Below are 18,521 nucleotides of genomic sequence, written 5' to 3'. Positions count from 1 at the left end.
TGCCAAGGCCAACGTCGGAGCCGGTGCGGAGGAAGGGCCTTCCCGACCAGCTCTGGATGCCGCCTGGGCCGCCTGTGCAGCCCGTCAGCCGCGCAGCAGGCTCAGGTAGGCGCGGCTCCAAGGTCAGGGTCACCTCGGGCCTCCCGGCAAACCCGTCACCTTGACGACCGACGGGGGGGAAGGGGGGGACCGGAAGGGGCGGGAGCGTGCGGACCGTCTCGCGATATCTGGCAGGCCGGCGCCGGCCTTCCGGGCCTGGAAGCGGCGGCCGGCTCTCGCGAGACTTGCCGGGAGTCGGAGCGCGCGGGGCCCGACCTTAAGGGAAGCGGGAGCCGCGGGTGGGGAACATGTCGGATTCGGAGCTCGGCAGGAAGTGGGACCGGTGCATGGCGGATGCGGTCGTGAAGATAGGTAAGGGGCCTCCCGCCTCGCGCCGAGCGGCCGGCTCCGGGCCCCGCAGGCCTGGCGGGGTTGGAGGGGGAGCCCCCGGGGGAGGGCGGGCCGACCGGCCTGCTGCAGCCCCGGGGCGCGGGCGCGGGCGGGCTGGCAGGTGGCTCAGGGCTGCGGAGCTGCTCGGGCAGAGGGCGGCCTGCGGGGCGCAGCCGGTGCCCTCCCCGCCGCCGCATGTCCCCGGGCGGGGCGTGGAGCCCGGTCAGGGGGCACCGAGCTCGCCGGCTGAAGCCAGCGCCGCCCCGGGAAGGTCACGGAGCCGCCTGTGGACGCCGCCGGGCCCTGGCGAGCGTGGCTGTCAGTCCCGAGTCGCATCCCGACCGCCTGGCGCCAGCGTCGGCCGCGGCCTTGAGACCGGAGACCTCCAGATCGGGGATGAGAACTGCCCCGGGAAGTAAGACTCTGGACACTTTTGGGGGCGGGATGGGGCGGGGTGTCCCTGGGGTAACTCCCGCGGAGCCTGCAACACGTGCTCAGTGACGACACAGATTATGACGTCACTGCCCCCGTCCTAAGGGCCGCACGCTGTGCTAGGTGTGCGACGCATGACGTCAGCTCCCGCAGGCGGTGACGCGAGAGGTGAACGGATGCGTCCAGGGTCGGGTACGTGACAGAGTCGCTCGTGCCTGGCAGAGTTGGAAATTTGAACTCAGGTTTTCTGGCCTCAGGTCCCACGCTTTTTTTCTTTGAGGACTGGCTCTTGTTATCCAAATTTTTTATTTATTTATTTATTTTTTTGCATGGGAAACTTGAATATTGAAGAGGACTTAGGATTGTGCCCTTTGGGTGACAGGGTTGGAAGGGAATTAAGATGGGGAGCACCGTGAGAGCAGAGATGCTTTGTGGTCTATTCACTGCTGTATCTCTAGGCCTTTTCTCGGTTTTCTTGTGCTTAAAAAAGTTGTTGAGAAGGAGTTAATAAGGGGAGTACTTACTTGACAGCCAAGGCTTGACAGCCTTGAATTTGCTTGATTTGGGGCAAGTTGTTGGATCCCTCTGTCCTTCTGTCTCATTTGTAAATTGACAGTAGCCAATGTTACTATTTCACAGAGTTGTTAGGATTATGAGTTAGTATAAGTAAAGGCTTGGGTATGAATCATTTATTAAGAATGGGTTATTCTAAAAAAAAAAAAAAAAAGAGCTATTCTAAAAAAAAAAAAAAGGGTTATTCTGGGCAACCCGGGTGGCTCAGCGGTTTAGTGCTGCCTTGGCCCAGGGTGTGATCTTGGAGACCCGGGATCCAGTCCCACGTCGGGCTCCTTGCATGGAGCCTGCTTCTCCCTCTGCCTGTGTCTCTGCCTCTCTCTCTGTGTCTCTCATGAATAATAATAATAAAAAGAATGGGTTATTCTGTAAGTGAGCCAAGAAATACAATTTTTGTTATTGTAAACAGCTCACATTTAACATGTAGATATTAAATGACCACAGTAAGTACTAAGCAGCGTGATGGCAGTAAAGAGTGGGAGGCAGACGGCTGACTTTGAAGTCACCTCTCTGGCACTTCACCCCTGTCCTCGCTAGTTTTGTATCTTTGCGTAGGCTCCCTTCCCTCACTATGAAATGGAGCTAAAAAGATTTACCTAGGGCACCTGGGTGGCTCAGTGGTTGAGCGTCTGCCTTTGGCTTGGGTTGTGGTCCTGGGGTCCCAGGATCGAATCCCACATCGGGCTCCCCACTGGTTCTCCCTCTGCCTGTGTCTCTGTTTCTCTGTCTCTCGTGAATAAATAAATAAAATCTTAAAAAAAAAAAAAAAGATTTACCTAAAATGATTAGGAAGATTGAAGGATAGTAAAAGTACATAGGATACTGAGCACAGTGCCTGGCACTTACATAGTCAACAAATGGTGGTCATGATAATTGTTGACGTTAATATTTTGTGCCACTGAGGATCACCTGAGGCAGTGAGTAGCGTCGCTGTCATACGTGAGTGGGACATTGGTGTGGGGGTAACACACAAGAGAAATAATTAAATGAGGCACAGTGATACAGGATTACAGGTAAAAGTTGAAGTGAGTGATGCAGGCTCTTTCTGCAGTAGAGCTGTTATGAGTCCAGTCAGTCCCTCAGTGATGGGCTGAGGTCATCCAGTGAGTTTGCAAGGAAAATGGGCCTTCATCTGACCTCTGGAGAATGACTTGGACATGGATGGTCAGGGAGGGCGGGAGAACTGGAACAGAGGCCAGGTGAACTTTTGTAGAGCAGGAGATTGAAGCACAGAGACGTTAAGAAGCTAGATGTGTTGGAGCAGGAGTTAGAATCAGGCATTCTAAGTCCAACACCCCTCCTCCCTGAAGGAGGCTGGTTTGGGTGGAGTCAGAATTGTGAAATGTCTGAGAGAAATTCCACTTTATCTTAAAGGCTTTTGAGTTGCCTTTGGATTTTTTATTTACATGCACGGTGCATATTCAACACGGCTGTCTTAAAAGATCTATTACTTTCTGCTTCTCGGGCTCATTAGGTCTAGGCTGGTGGAGAATCATGGGATGGTTTTAAGCAACAAATATTTATTGCATTCTGGGCCAGTCAGTGGGCAAATAGAGAAGCAGAAGGCATTTCACTTCCCTCAACGGGGAATTGATGTGATATAAATGGAATTTTGGTATGATTGTTCTGGCAGTGTTTTATACAGAACAGGTCAGGAGTCGAGGCCAGCGGTGCTGTGAATGTGAAGTGATGAAAGCCTGCTCTGTTAGACCAGAGAGGAATGGGTGTACTTGAGAAACGTCCAACTTCGTTCCCCATTTATAAAACGGAGATAGTAATTCCCACCTCCTAGGCTAGAACAGTGCCAAGTTCATAGTAGGAACTCAATAAATGCTATTTTCTTCATCTTTCTCTCCAACTGGTTAACTTTGCCTCATTCCATTTCTTACAAAGATGACTCTAAGGTTAGAATGTGGTTAAGGGGGGGCGCCTAGGTGGCTCAGTCAGTTAGGCGTCTGCCTTTGGCTCTGGTTACGATCCCAGGGTCCTGGAATCAAGTCTGGCATCGGGTTCCCTGCTCTGGTCTGCTTTTCCCTCTCCCTCTGCTCCTGCTCTCTAGCTCTCATTAAAAAAAAAAAAAAAAAAAAAAAAAAAATAGGGATCCGTGGGTGGTGCAGAGGTTTAGCGCCTGCCTTTGGCCCAGGGCGCGATCCTGGAGACCTGGGATCGAATCCCACGTTGGGCTCTCGGTGCATGGAGCCTGCTTCTCCCTCTGCCTGTGTCTCTGCCTCTCTCTCTCTCTCTCTCTGTGTGACTATCATAAATAAATAAAAATTAAAAAAAATAAAAATAAATAAGTATGTATGTGTATATATGGTTAAGGGGTGATTCACTGATGGGAACTGGACCCAAAACAAGAGGGGTGTGTGTGTATACCTCATTTATCTGAAGTAATGAAATTCTAGAAACTGACCATGGGGGGATGGCGGGAGAACAATGAGAACAATGATCATGACTTTGGTTGCTTTTCTGCTTACATGGTTGAATTGTTTGAGAATGATAATACAGTTGAGTAGGGGGTTTTAATTTTGCTGGAGAAACTGAGTTCAGATTTGGAGGGCATTGTCCGGTTAGTAGTGAGCTTAGAGAAAGTGCTTAAAATCGATGAAGCACAGATGCGTTACTTGGGGAGTCTGGTCTGAGAGGTCTTTGAGTTGGTGAAGACAAGCACATTCTATAGTGAGCGTATTGGGCCCAATTCCTGGAATCGGTGAGGTTATGGGGACTCTTCAAACCTCCTTGGCTGCTTGCTGCCCTGTCCTTCAGGAAGGAGATGGAGACTCAGAGTGGCAGCCTGCCAGAAGATAGAGGTTTTGTAGAAGATGTAGGCGAGGAAGAAGGGGCCAGTGCAGGCTTTCAGCTCCATATTGGGAATTTCATGCTCTGGCTTGACAGAGACTGAAGGGAAGCCAGGGTGAATGGACAGCTCCCTTTGTGAGCACTTCTCTGTGTGTTTGGCTGCCTTAAATGTGAAGTGTTTTTGTTCTTCTCCCACTGGTTTGCTGAAAAATGTCTATTTTCATTGCTCACGTTTAGCCTAGATGTAGTACAGCCGAGTTAAAGAGCATATAAGCTTGTACTTTAGACAGTAGTTCTTTCTTTCTTTCTTTTTTTTTTTTTTTAAAGATTTTATTTATTTATTCAGGAGAGACACACAGAGAGAGGCAGAGACACAGGGAGAGGGAGAAGCAGGCTTCATCGGACACATGGGCCCGATGCGGGACTCCATCCCGGGACTCCAGGATCATGCTCTGGGCTGAAGGGAGGCAATAAACCACTGAGCCACCCAGTCATCCCCTAGACTTTAAAAAAACATAAAAGCAACTGCTTTTCATGGATCTCTTACTCTGAAGCTTGAGCAATGTCTCAACAGAAAATTCTATGATTTTGTCCTATAGGGAGAGCTACGTTTATTCATGAATACCCTCCGCTGTCATAAGACAAGCAGTTTTATTTTCCTTGTTAATTTTGGTTTTAAAATATCAGTTTATTTTGTGTGTAATAGGAGCGTGGTAGGATAGGTGGTTTCTAATAGTTTGACCTAATATATCGAGCCCATGAATCAAACAAAAGAAAACAAAACACATGCCTGCCTGTAATAGGCACAATAGGCCATTGTTCCCTACACATCTGTTTCTCTCTTTCAGCTCCTGTTCCTTTCTTTTCCTTTCTCCCCCTCACATTTTTGCCCTTTTCTTTGGCCCGTGTTGTTCCTGCCACTCATGTGCATTGCCTACTTCCTCTGTAAAGTTTGAGATTAATGTATCTTTTTCTTAAAATAAACTTGTTAGCATTGAATAAGTTCCTAGGTGTCCTGTTTATACTCCATGACGTCCCTAATTTTTCTCAGTAGCACATATCACCATCTGAAATCTGTGATTTGTTTCTTTATGTGATTGTCTCTCCTCACTAGAATGTGAACTCAATGAGACCCAGAAACTTTTTTTGTTCACTGTTGATCCCCTAACCCCTGGCATAGAGGAAGCATACAGTGATTACTATTAAATGAATGATATGTATTGCCGAGAATTTTGCAAATTACATTCTCTGCCCATATTTCCTCCTCAGTGTGTGTTTTTATTAACCAAATGAATTAGCATTTTTTATTTTAAAAATTATTTTTATTTATTTTTGAATTAGCATTTAAATTAAAAAGTCAAGTAAGGGGACGCCTGAGTGGCTCAATGGTTGAGCCTCTGCCTTAGGCCCAGGGCTTGATCCCAGGGTCCTAGGATGAGTCCCACATCGGGCTCTCTGCAGGGAGCCTGCTTCTCCCTCTGCCTGTGTCTCTGCCTCCCTGTGTGTCTCTTTAAAAAATAAACTCTTAAAAATAAATAAACTCTAAAAAAAAAAATAAAAAAAGTCAAGTAAGGTAGATTTCATGTGAATTTCTGCCAGTTCACATGTTTGATCATGTGTCCCTGTAATCTTGGGACTTTTACCAACTTTTTATTTCATCTGGGAATGTGAATTATTGTCAGATCTTCATAATAAAGTAGTATTAGAAATGTCTGGGAGTAGTCCGCTAAGAAACATGAACCAGAGAGCACTTTTGTATTTAAACAAGTAAAGGCTGATGTTGGTTTAAGCAGTAGTGCCAAAGCCTTATTGCAGGAAATTAAAAAGGAGTGAGGAATATTACATTTTATGAATGGCATGTTCCGTTAGTTTTTATGGGAATGCGTCATTAATGGTTTTTTGCTAATTTTATGGATTTATTTTTAAGGTTTATCATATTTTTTTGAATGCTCTGGTTTTCTTTTTGCACTCTGTTCATGGGCTGGGCCGTTCGCTTCCCTTGTACATAGCGAGTAATTTGTCTCATGTGTCCCACATGAATCAATCACATCTTCTTGTTAATGAGAATAGAAGGCATAGCTATCATGCCAAAATAGAGGGCTTAAAAGCTCTGAGCAGAGCTGGTGCCCTCAGCTTGTGCTCATCACTCTGGACTGGATGGGCAGTTATATCTATTTTCTGTTTACCTGGGAAAATAATTCAGGAGATGAGAAAAACCCAGCCTGGAGACTTAGGGAGATGCTTCCTTGGGATAGGAGGATCTCTAAACTCTGCACGTGTGGGTCATGGAAGTACTGCCATTGCCCCCAGAGCCTTGTTATAACTCAACTCTTGAATGCTGGAGATCTGTGCTGCCCGGCTGTGACCTCATGACCAAGTTGATGTCTGTGTGACTGTGGTCCGGGCCTCAGAGTTGCAGATGTGCCTGAGGAGGCTCTGAGGAAAATCCAATTCCAGGATTCATAATGTGACTTGTAAAGTTGGACCATGGATTGGGTCCTTCTTCCCCTCTTCCCCACATTTCACTCCCACTGTGAGGCCAGAATACCAATATCTAGTCTCACTAACCTGTGAGTTGGTTAGGAGATCTAGAAGAGGGGAAGGAGATGCTGTTGTGGTTGGGCTAGGGGTTGCCCAAAACTGCGGTGCTTTCCTGGAAAAGCCTGTCCCTGCCAGCCAGATGTATTCAGCACAGGTGCGTTTTTCATTTTCTTAGTAACAGTGAAAATTACAGGCCGTGGACATTGGGAAGCAGCCCTAGAAAGTGTGCTGTTCAGTGGACTATGGGGCATTCCTGGTCCTTTCCTTTTCTGAGGTTCAGTTTATAGAGTGTACAACTCTTGATCTCTGGGTCCTGAGTTTGAGCCCCACATTGGGAGCAGAGTTCACTTGAAAGAAAGAAAAAAGGTATCAAAAGTGTCTCTCTGTGCCTCATTTTCCTCATCTATAGAATGGTGGTACCTTCCTCCGGGGTTGTTACAAGTAAGGGTAAAATGAGATACTCTCTCTACAGCAGTTAGGATATTACCTGTACTTGATAATTATTAGCTGCAGGCATGTGAATGAAGGATAGCAGTCATAAGTTAAAATAATTGTCACATTTGCTTTTATCTTGTTGTTGCGGGTAGTATGGAAGCCCGATGATCAGTATTCCAGTTATGTATGTAATAGTAACCATTAATGTATACTTCCCCAAACAATTTAGTGCCAGGCATTGTGGGAAGCCTGGGGGTGCAGTGCACAGATAATAGGCACTGGCCTTACCCCGAGGGGCTTACCTTCTGGGGAATGTGCCAAGAAGGTGGTGACATTGGAGTTCCACCTTGGAGCATACGTCGGCATTTAGTAGGTGGACCAGGTGGAGGACTGCATTCTAGGCCTTGGAAACTGTCCGGGCGGTGTCCCAGAGGACAGAGAGGCTTTTTGGCTTCTGCAGAGAACGAGGCTAGTGGCTGCCGTTTATCGAGCACTTAGCTTGTGCTGCCAGATACTGGCGTTTTACGTTACATTTTATGTACGTCATTGCATTTAAGCCTCATAGCCTTATGGGTTACTTCCCACCTCTTCTCCACAATTTTTTTTTTTTTTTTTTTTAAGATTCCACCTATTTATTCATGAGAGACACAGTTAGAGACAGGCAGAAGGAAAAGCAGGCTCCATGCAGGGAGCCTGTGGGACTCAATCCCAGGTCTTCAGTATCAGGCCCCGGGCTGAAGGCGGCGCTAAACCTCTAAGCCACCCAGCCTGCCCAAATAAATGAAATCTTAAAAAATACGCATAACAAAACTTACCATCTGATCCATTTAAAAATGTGCAGGTAAATGATAGTACATTTGTAAGGATTATTGCTACCTTCTATCACCAGAACTCTTCATCTTGTAAAATTGAAACTCTGTACCCATTTAACACTTACTCTCCATTCCTACATCCTGGCAGCCTCTGGCAACCTCCGTTCTACTTTGTGTCTCTGATTTTGACCCTTCTAAGTGCCTCCTGTAAGTAGAATCATACTGCACTTGTCTTTCTGAAACTGGCTTATTTCACTTTGTGTGATGCCCTCAATGTTCATCCGTGTCATAGCATCAGAATTTCCTTCTTTTTAACTCTTAATATTCCACTGTGGGTGTGGGTGTGTGTAACACATTTTGCTTATTCATGGACAGTATTCATGGACATTCATGGACACTATTGTGAATAATGCTGCTGTGAACATGGGTATACGACTATCTTTTGGAGACCTGCTGTCAGTTCTTTTGGGATATACCCAGAAGCGGCATTGTTGGATCATATTGTAATTCTATTTTTAACGTTTTGAAGATCTGCCACGCTGTTTTCCACAGCTGCTGGGCCATTTTACATTCCTACCTGGAGTGCACCAGGGTCCCATTACTTCACCTCTCACTAATACTTGTTATTTCCTTCCTTTTTTTGATAGTAGCCATCCTAATGGATGTAAGCTAGTATCACATGGTAGTTTAGATTTGCATTTCCTTAATGATTAGTGATGTTGAACTTCCTTTCATGTGCTCACTGGCCATTTGTATATCTTCTTTGGAAAAATGTCCGCTTGAGTCCTTTGTCCATTTTTGAATTGGTTTATTGTTGTGTTTTAGGAATTCTCTGTATATCTGGATATTGACCCTTGTCAAATATATGTTTGCAAATATTTTCTTCCATTATGTGGATGTCTTTTTTTATTCTGTTGATATTGTCTTTAATGCACAAAATTTAAGTCTTTTTGTGGTTTATCCATTTTTCCCCTGCAGTTGTGGCATCCACTGTGTGGGTTTTCCACACCAAGCAATTCTCTGCCAGCAGCTGAGTGTCTTCTAATTCAGTTCAGTACACTAACTGGAGTTAGCATAGACCCCACAGGTTAAGGGCTCAGTCACATAATACTGCCCCCCACTTTAGATACCAATCACAAGTCCAGATTCTTACCTCTGCTTCTGACTTGCTGGGTATGAACCTGAGGTTCCCATGGCTCCCTCCTAGGGCTTGGGAATTTGCTAGAATGGCTCACAGGACTCAGGGAAATAGTTTACTTACTAGATTCCCAGTTTATCACTGAGGATATTAAAGAATATGAATGGGGCACCTGGGGGGCTCAGTGGTTGAGTATCTGCCTTTGGCTCAGATCATGATCCCGGCATCCTGGGATCAAGTCCCATGTCAGGCTCCCCATAGGAAGCCTGCTTCTCTTTCTGCCTAGGTCTTCTTTTCTCTCTGTGTGTCTCTCATGAATAAATAAATAATATCTTAAAAAAAAAAAAGAATATGAACGGACAGCCAGATGAAGAGACACACACTGAGGACCTGAAGGGGCCCAAATGCAGGTGCTTCTGTTTCTGTTTAGTAGGGGTGTGCAACCCTCCTGGCACATGTTCACTGACCTGGAAGTTCTCAAAGTTTTCAGAACCCACACGGGGATTTTTATGGAAGCTTCATCATGGAGGCACAATCAGTCATTAAGTCAGCTTCCAGCCCCTCTCCCCTTCTGGGAGGATGTGGGGTGGGGTGAAAATTCCAAGGTCGGCTTGGTCTTTCTCCTGACCACATCCCACCCTGAAGCTATCCAGGAACCCACCAAGATTTGCCTCATTAGATCAAGACACTCCTATTACCTGGGAAATTCCAAGGGATATAGGAGCTCTGCTGGGAGTTGGGGGCAGAGACCAATATATGTATTTTCTGTTATTTCAGTGTCATATTCAGGAAATCATTGCCAAATCCGATGTCATGAAGCTTTTGCCCTATGTTTTCTCTAAGAGTTTTAGAGTGTTAGGCCTGACATTTAGCTCTTTGATTCATATTGAGTTAATTTCTACATATGGTGTCAGGTAAGGAAGGATCCAGGGGTACTTGGGTGACTCAGTCACTTAAGTGTCTGCCTTTGGCTCAGGTCATGATCCCAGGGTCCTGGAATCGAGCCCTGCACTGGGCTCTGTTCTCAGCAGGGAGTCTGCTTCTCCCTCTCCCTCTGTGGCTCCCCCTACTTGTGCTCTCTCACTCTCTGTCAAATGAATAAATAAATTTTTTTTTAAAAAAAGTAGTGGGTGGGGGATCCCTGGGTGGCTCAGCGGTTTAGCGCCTGCCTTTGGCCCAGGGTGTGATTCTGGATTCCCAGGATCAAGTCCCACATTGGACTCCCTGCATGGAGCCTGCTGCTTCTCCCTCTGCCTGTCTCCTTACCTCTCTCTCTGTCTCTCATGAATAAATAAAATCTTTTAAAAATAATAAAAAATAAATAAAAAAAGAAGTGGGATCCAGCTTCATTCTTCTGTGTATGACTATCCAGTTTTCCTAGCATGATTTGGTGAAAAGACTGTCCTTTTGATGTCTTGGCACCCTAGTGAAAAATCATTTGACTGTATATGCAAGAATATATTTCTGGGCTATGTATTTTATTCGATTGGGCTGTATGTCTGTATTTATTCCAGTACACATTGTTTTGATTACTGTAGTTTTGTTGTAAGTTTTGACATCAGGAAGTGTGCGTCCTCCAGGTTTATTCTTCTTTTTCAAGATTATTTTGGCCATTCAGGGATCTTTTGAGATTCCATATAAATTTTAGGATAGGTGGTTCTGACTTGTGTAGGACAGCTCATGGGATTTTTTTTTCCCCCTAAAGATTCATTTATTTGAGAAAAGGAGAGGGAGAAAGAATACCAAGTGGATTCCCTACCGAGTGTAGAGCCCAACGTGGGGCTCGATCCCATGACACTAAGATCATGACCCCAGCCAAAACCTAAGAGTCTGACGTTTAACCAGCTGAGCCACCCAGGCTCCCCATCATGGGATTTTGATAAGGATTGCGCTGAATTTGTAGATTGTTTTGGATAGTATTGACATGTGTTAACAAACAGAATATTGTTTATTAGTATTTAATATTATTTTTATTTCCATTAATACCATTAGTATTAATACCACTTATTCTGTTGACCTAGAACACTGATGTGAATCATACCACATTTTGTTTATCCATTTACCAGTTGATGGACCTTGAAGTTGTTTGTACTTTTTGGCTATTATGAGTAATGCTGCTCTGATCAAGTGTACAAGTTTTTACGTGGAGGCATGTTTTCATTTCTCTTGGGTATTTATGTACCTAGGGGTGGAATTGATGGGTTGTATGGCCATTCTTTGGATAGCATTGAGGAAAACCACAGAACGTGAAGATGAAGAGTGACGTGGTTGGATTTCTGATTTCAGAAAGATCACTGATGTAGAACGGGGAGAATGAATTAGAAGGGACCAAGATGAGGGCAGGGAAATGGGGTTAGTATATTATTGCAAATTCATGCTGAAGATGAGGTGATCTGATTAGAGGAGACCGAAATTCAGATGAGGACAGAGGAATAGAATGGAGACAGATGTCATGGTGCTGTGCCGCAGTCATCTTTATGGGACTTGAAATGCTTGCAAGCGAGAGGAGTTGGGATGATGCCGTATCTGTGTATGGAGGTAGATGGAGAATGGTGTTGCCCTTGACACATAGAAGAGGCAGGAGGGGAGCCCAAGCAACATTTTGCAGTTTATTAATTTCTAGTGCATCTGGTACATCTTGAGATAGGTCGCTGGTTATATGTAGCTCAGTCAACAGAGATGAAATTGCTTTGCCATGCGTTCATTTTCATGAAAAGAAAGGATTTGGTCTTGTTTCTTCCTTGTTAAGAAAGTAGGACGGTAAATGACTTAGCAGCTGATCTGCCTTAGAATTAACCAGTAGATTTTGTGTATCCATCCAGTAATCAATTGAGTGTAGTTAAATTAATTGTGAAGGCCGTTTTCAGGTTAAAAAATACTATATGGAAAGAGGCCATTGAATAAGGTCATGGAAAAAGAAAGCAAATTATTGTTTGTCTTTAAATATCAGTTCATCTGATAAATGTGGCTTACCACAAAGTATTGGTGGCTCACCAGAAATTGTCTTTTGGTAGCCTGTGTTTGCAAACTGATATGTCTCCATTTCATGGGGTGATATCACTTAGGGCGAACTAAAATACTTCAAAGGTTTTTTGGCTGTTTATAGGTTTGGGTTTCAAATTAGTACATGTTAATTGTTGAGTTAGTAGCCATATTTTGTTATGTGTATTTCTAAACAGTTTTTGAGAGCAAAAATACTTTTTCCATTTGTGGCAGCAATATGAATAATGGAAAATTGTGATCTTGCTAGAGGAGAATTTTCTGTTAGTATTATAGAATAATGTAATTAGGCCGTATATGGAACTTGAAAACATTTAAATTTTTGTTCTGGCTGTGGTTTTATGCTTTCCTAAAATGTGGCCTGAAAGAGTTTATTAGTAAATATGCTGAATTGCTTTCTCTGGCAAGTGCATTTCAGTATTGAATCCAAGTGAAAATACAAATATTTACTTATAAAAGTCTTTTGGTGTGGTAATATTTTCACTGTGGCCATTGACCCACTAGTAAAATGTGAGGGCATTGCTAGATTGGATCTTGTTTATTTAAAGACCAAGAGAGAGGAAGCTAACATTAAATGAATGCCTGGTATCTGCCACCATATTTGGTACGCCAACATATTACCCCTTTTTACCCTCCTGGCAACTCAGTGGGGAAGTTTATATTCTCTTTCTCTAGCAAGAAAAATAATGCTTAGAGATATTTATAGAAATTGAGAAGCTGATTTTTAAATCTACATTAAAATGTAAGCAATCCAAAGTTGCCAGGGCAGTTTTTAAAATGAAAAACAAAAGTTGGAAAAGTAACATTACCTGACATTAAGACTTACTGTAATGCTACAGTAAATGAGACCTGGGTATTGGAGAAGGGAGAGATACATCTAGATCACTGTCCAAAAATAGACCCATCAGTAGAAGGGAGTTTTACAAGGGAGTGGAAAATCTTTCCAACAAATGGTGTTAGAACAGCTGGGTATCCATATAGAGAAAAAAAAAATGAACCTCATTGTCATGTGTAAAAATTAACTCGAAAGAGGGGGACCTAGATGGCTCAGCAGTTGAGCATCTGCCTTTGGCTCACTAAGGTTGCGACCCCGGGTTCCTGGGATGGAGTCCAGTATCAGGCTCCTCGCAGAGAGCCTGCTTCTCCCTCTGCCTGTGTCTCTGCTTCTCTCTGTGTGTCTCTCATGAATAAATAAATAAGATCTTTAAAAAAACCCCAAAACTCGAAAGTATCACAGACCTAAATGTAAAAGCTAAAATCATAAAAACTCCAGAAGAAAATATAGGAGAAAAATGTCTATGACCTTGAGTTCAAAAAACATTTCTTAGGTCACAACAAAAGTCACAAAAAAATCGATATACTGGATTTGGTCAAAATCTAAAACTTTTGTTCTTTGAAAGACACCATTAAGAGAACAGAAAGGTAGGCTGCAGAAAGGGAGAAAATATTTGCAGTACATATATCTGACAAAGGATGTGTTCCCATAATAAATAAATAAATAAATAAATAACTCTTAAATTTAACAGTATGAAGACAATCCATTTGAGAAAATGGGTAAAATGTTGGATAAGATTTTTGTTTTGTTTTTGTTTTTGTTTTTTTTTTTGTTGTTGTTGTTGTTGTTGTTGGATAAGATTCTTCACAAAAGACGTTTCAGAATCATTATGTTGAGGGGCACGTGAGTAGCTCAGTGGTTGAGCGACTACCTCTATTCAGGTTGTGATCCTGGGGTCCTAAGATCGAGTCCCTCATCAGGCTCCCTGTGGGAAGCCTGCTTCTCCCTCTGCCTGTGTCTCTGCCTCTGTCTCTCTGTCTCTCATGAATTTTTTTTTTTAAATCATTATGTTGAGTAACAAACTAGACACAAAAGATTGTATATTGTGTTCTATTTTTAAAAAAATTAAAAAAAATTTTTTTTAAAGTAGGCTCCATGCCCAGTGTGGGGCTTGAACTCACAACCCCAAAATTAAGAGTCACATGGTCCATCAACTGAGCCAGCCAGGCACCCTTACAGTATTCCATTTATGTGATGCCATTTGTATATAAAATTCTAGAAAATACAAACCAATCTGTAATGACAAAGTAGATAAGTGGTTACCTGGGCAGAGGGTGGAGGGAAGGGTAGACTGCAAAGAGCCACAAGGAAGCTTCTGGGGATGACAACAGTGTTGTGTTTCATGGCTGGACAGGTGGTTTCACAGGTATATACACTTGTCAAAGACTGTAAGTGGCTGCATTTCATTCTACTAAATTATACTCCAAAAGTTATTTAAAACCAAAAGATGAAAAATGTACCATGTCAGTGAGGATAAAAGCAACCAGAACACTCAGACTGCCTGTGGGAATATTAGTCGGTGAACTACTTTGGAAAACTGGCAGTATCTGCTAAAGCTAACCGTCTGTATACCCTGTGACACAAGAGTTTCATGCCCAGGTATCTACCCAACAGACATGCATACATGTGTTCACCAGATGACTTGCACTAGAATGTTCATTGAACACTATTCATAATAGCACCGACTGGAAACTACCCAAATGCCCATCAAAAGAGACTGAATAAGTAAATTGTGATACACCAATATGATGGAATACTCTATGGCAATGATAGTTAACAACCTACAACTGTTCACAAGTGTTAGGCTAAAATACTGTGATTCCATTTATAGAAATTTGCCTATACAAACAGTCAAAACTACTCTATACTTGTAGGAGTCAGAATATGATTGCTCTTGATAGAGAGCTTTAGATAAGGGAGCACAAGGCAGGCTTCTGGGGATGTTGGTAATCTTCTGTGCTTTGCTCTGGCTCCTGGTACGTTGGGGGTTTTTGCTATGAAAATACATCAAGTGGTGCACTTAATTGTGCAGCTTTCTATATGTTGCATTTCAATAAAAAGTATTTAAAAGAAGACATGTACTGTTGGGGCACCTGGGTGGCTCAGTGGATTAAGTGTCTGACTCTAGATTTCAGTTCAGGTCATGGTCTTAGGGTCATGGGATCGGGCCCAGGTCCGGCTATGTGCTTAGTGGGGAATCTGCTTGGGATTCTCCCTCTCTCTCCCCCTCTGCACCTCCCCCTACTCGTGCTCTCTCACACCTTCCCAAATAGCAAATAAATAAATCTTTAAAAAAAAAAAAAGACATACTGTTAAAGAATGGTGTCCTTGATAATTATAAAGTGAGAAAAGCAAACTGTAAAACATCATGCATGATGTATAATCCTATTTATATAAATGGAATGATAAACAATAAACTTAATCCAAATTATCTCTTGGGAATTATGAAGTTAGATAAGGAGGATCATCAACTTTGCTTAATGTAAGCAAATAAAGAATAGTTTCTGTCTTTAAAAAATTGTTATTTGGGGTATGTGGCTGCTCAGTTGGTGGAACATGAGACTCTTGATCTCAAGGTCGTAAATTTGAGCCCCATGTTGGGTGTAGAGATTACTTAAACCTAAAATCTTTAAAATTAAAAAAAAAATTATCTGTGGAGTCCATTTGGTTCCTTTAGTTGAAGGTTTTGAATAATCTTTAAATGAATACGTTGGGTCTAGTTTTGTTATTTAACAGGTTAGTACTTTATAAAGTGAAAATCTTTTTAAGCTTTTCGCCAACTTTGAAATTATATTGGTGTTTGTTAATGGAGTTTCTCATTGGGTGACCTGTTAATGAGTTTGCTCTTGGTGGATGTGATGGCCCATTGTTACCTTGGAAGGCCCCACTCAAATAACCTCCATGAATTCATAAACTTAAGGATAAATCAGCTGAGGGTCTTGAGCTGGAGAAGCAGTGTGGAATAGTGAAGAGCCACATGGACTTGGGACAGTTATTGGCTCTCTCTGAGCCTCAAATTCCTTGTCTGTAAACTTGCTTTTTTGGGGGGGGAAGTATGCTCCACACCCAGTGTGGGGCTCAAACTCATGACCCTGAGATCTAGAGTCGCATGCTCTACCCACTGACCCTCTCCTCGTCTCTATGCTTGGGATGCTAGTCCCTACATGATTTTGATGAGGCTCAGGATACGATAATCTAAGTGGATGTGAGAGCACTTCATAAATTGTAAACCCCTAGGCCGGTGGTTCTCCACTGAGAGTGATTTACCACCACCTCCTACCCCCTGGGGACATTTGGCAAGCTCTGGAGACTTGTATGGTTGTTATATAGGGGATGGAGGAGTGGGGGTGCTACTGACCTCCTTGTAGGTAGGAGACAGGGATGCTGCCAAACACTCTACAATGCGCAGAATAGCATCAAAGAATTGTACACCCTCAATGTCTGTAGTCAAGGTTGAGAAACCTTGCCCTAGGCTTATGTAACTTCTGTAAACTAATTACTCCCTATGACTCCCCTGCCACAGCCTTTCAGACTAATACACAACACAGGTCATATATTCATATATCTATATGCACATACTCTTTCAGCAACTGAAATTGAGGTGGGAAATGAAGAAAAAAAAAAAAGAACAAACAGAGTAATTAGAATGACTTTAAAGAAAGCCTAACCCAGAGCACCTGGGTGGCTCAGTTGGTTAGGCGTCTGCCTTCAGCACAGGTCATGATCCCAGGGGCCTGGGATCACACCCTTCATTGGGCTCCCTGCTCAGGGGGGAGCCAGCTTCTCCCTTTCCCTCTGCCATTTGTTCCCCTTGCTATGCTCTCTGGTTCTATCTCTGTTAAAAAAAAAAAATAGCCCATTATTTTTAAGGTCTTAAAAAGAAACACCGCATGTGTGCATATGAGAAGAATATGGAATACAAGAATATGAGTCAATATTAATTAATGATGGGGACGCCTGGGTGGCTTAGTGGTTGAGTGCCTGCCTTTGGCTCCGGTCATGATCCCGGGATCCTGGGATCGAGTCCTGCATCGGGCTCCCCATGGGGAGCCTGCTTCTCCCTCTGCCTGTGTCTCTGACTCTCTCCATGTCTCTCATGAATAAACAGAAATCTTTAAAAAAATATTAATGAATGACAAAGAGCTGAGTAGCAAGATGGTTTGAGGCACAGCTGGCAGAATGAGCAGATCGCAGTGCTTTTTAAAAACCATACAGACTTTCCAAAGTTGCTTCAGTTGGGAGTCTTCTTCAGGTAGAATTTTAAAACTGTGATTAATAGTTAACATTGTATATGGGAGGAATTGAAATCCAGTGTGTTTATGTCAAGTTACTTTATCCAACATAAAGCTGCATTAGAATGTTTAGGATAATTTATGATTATTGTAACACTGACATAATTGTTGACAGATTTGTAGACTTTGACAAATGTTTACAAGTTAGAACAAATGTTTCTGATTGTCAGGACCTGCACATGTAAACCACTCAGAATTTGTGTGTGATAGATTTTAAATGATTAACTGAAGTGAATGATTTAAGCAACATAATTCACCTTTTACTAGGAAGCAGTCCTAAGAAAGCTGCCACTTTCTTGGCATCATCTCAAATGATTAAATTGAGATCCATTAGTTGTAGGGTTTTTGTGTGTGTGTGTGTGTGTGTGTGTGTGTGTGTCACTGTTTTAGTATAGACCTATATGTGACAAACCCTGAATTCGTGAGCTCATAAATATCCCATTCTGATTAGAAGCATTAATACAGTATATTGCTGGTCTAGTCATATATTGTTGACATTAGAATATATGCTACCAATCTTACGAATTCCCAGAAAATATTGGCCGTGACCCTCAAAAAATCACAGCTTATTTTTCTTGTTCCCGCTACAACCTGAAATTCATCTTATTTCAGCTCATAACTTCTGTGTTAGAAGACTTTTTTTCTTTCCTCAGTTTATGAAAATTGAATTCTTGGTTTCTTTACATATGCAAGTCCAGTGACTTGGAGAAGTTTATTTATGGGGCTTTGTCAATAATGATGCCTATAAGAAAGATGGTACAGTACCACTGGAATATAAAGTCAGCTGGGTGCTGTTGCCTAGGCTTGGGCCCCTTATTAGAGCCAGATTTGAATAGCAGAAAAACAGTTGCTTACTCATATAAGGCCCTGAAATTCAGGTGAACCCTTCCAATACCTTTGCAAATGCTGATTTGGGATATTCCCCATTTGCACCAAGGATACCTGAAATTCAAAAACATTGGTATATTCTTCAAATATTTGAGCCCCTTTTATCTCTTTTTACCTTTGTCCATGACTGTCTCTCTCTTTTTTTTTTTTTTTTAAAGATTTTATTTATTCATGAGAGACACACAGAGAGATAGCCAGAGGCATAGGCAGAGGGAGAAGCAAGCTCCCTGTGGGGGGGCCTGATGTAGGACTTGATCCCAGGATACTGGGATTACAACCTGAGCTGAAGGCAGGTGCTCAACCACTGAGCCACCCAGGTGCCTCCATGACTATGTCTTAAGGATCCA

General features: G+C 43.0%; 1 protein-coding gene across 1 annotated transcript in view; it reads left to right on the top strand.

The window, feature by feature from the left end:
* The first annotated feature begins 261 nt into the window (after nucleotides 1–261).
* Nucleotides 262–18,521, top strand: part of MICOS10 (mitochondrial contact site and cristae organizing system subunit 10) — a 33,638-nt gene continuing 15,378 nt past the window's right edge. Inside the window, exon 1 of the mRNA XM_041767760.1 lies at nucleotides 262–411. Within this exon, the coding sequence (XP_041623694.1) occupies nucleotides 348–411 (64 nt within the window). The 5' untranslated portion in view covers nucleotides 262–347. The remainder of the gene's footprint in view (nucleotides 412–18,521) is intronic.

This window comes from Vulpes lagopus, chromosome 8, assembly GCF_018345385.1.
Source record: "Vulpes lagopus strain Blue_001 chromosome 8, ASM1834538v1, whole genome shotgun sequence".
Classification (NCBI taxonomy): Eukaryota; Metazoa; Chordata; class Mammalia; order Carnivora; family Canidae; genus Vulpes; species Vulpes lagopus.
This window is presented reverse-complemented; position numbering and strand designations above follow the sequence as displayed.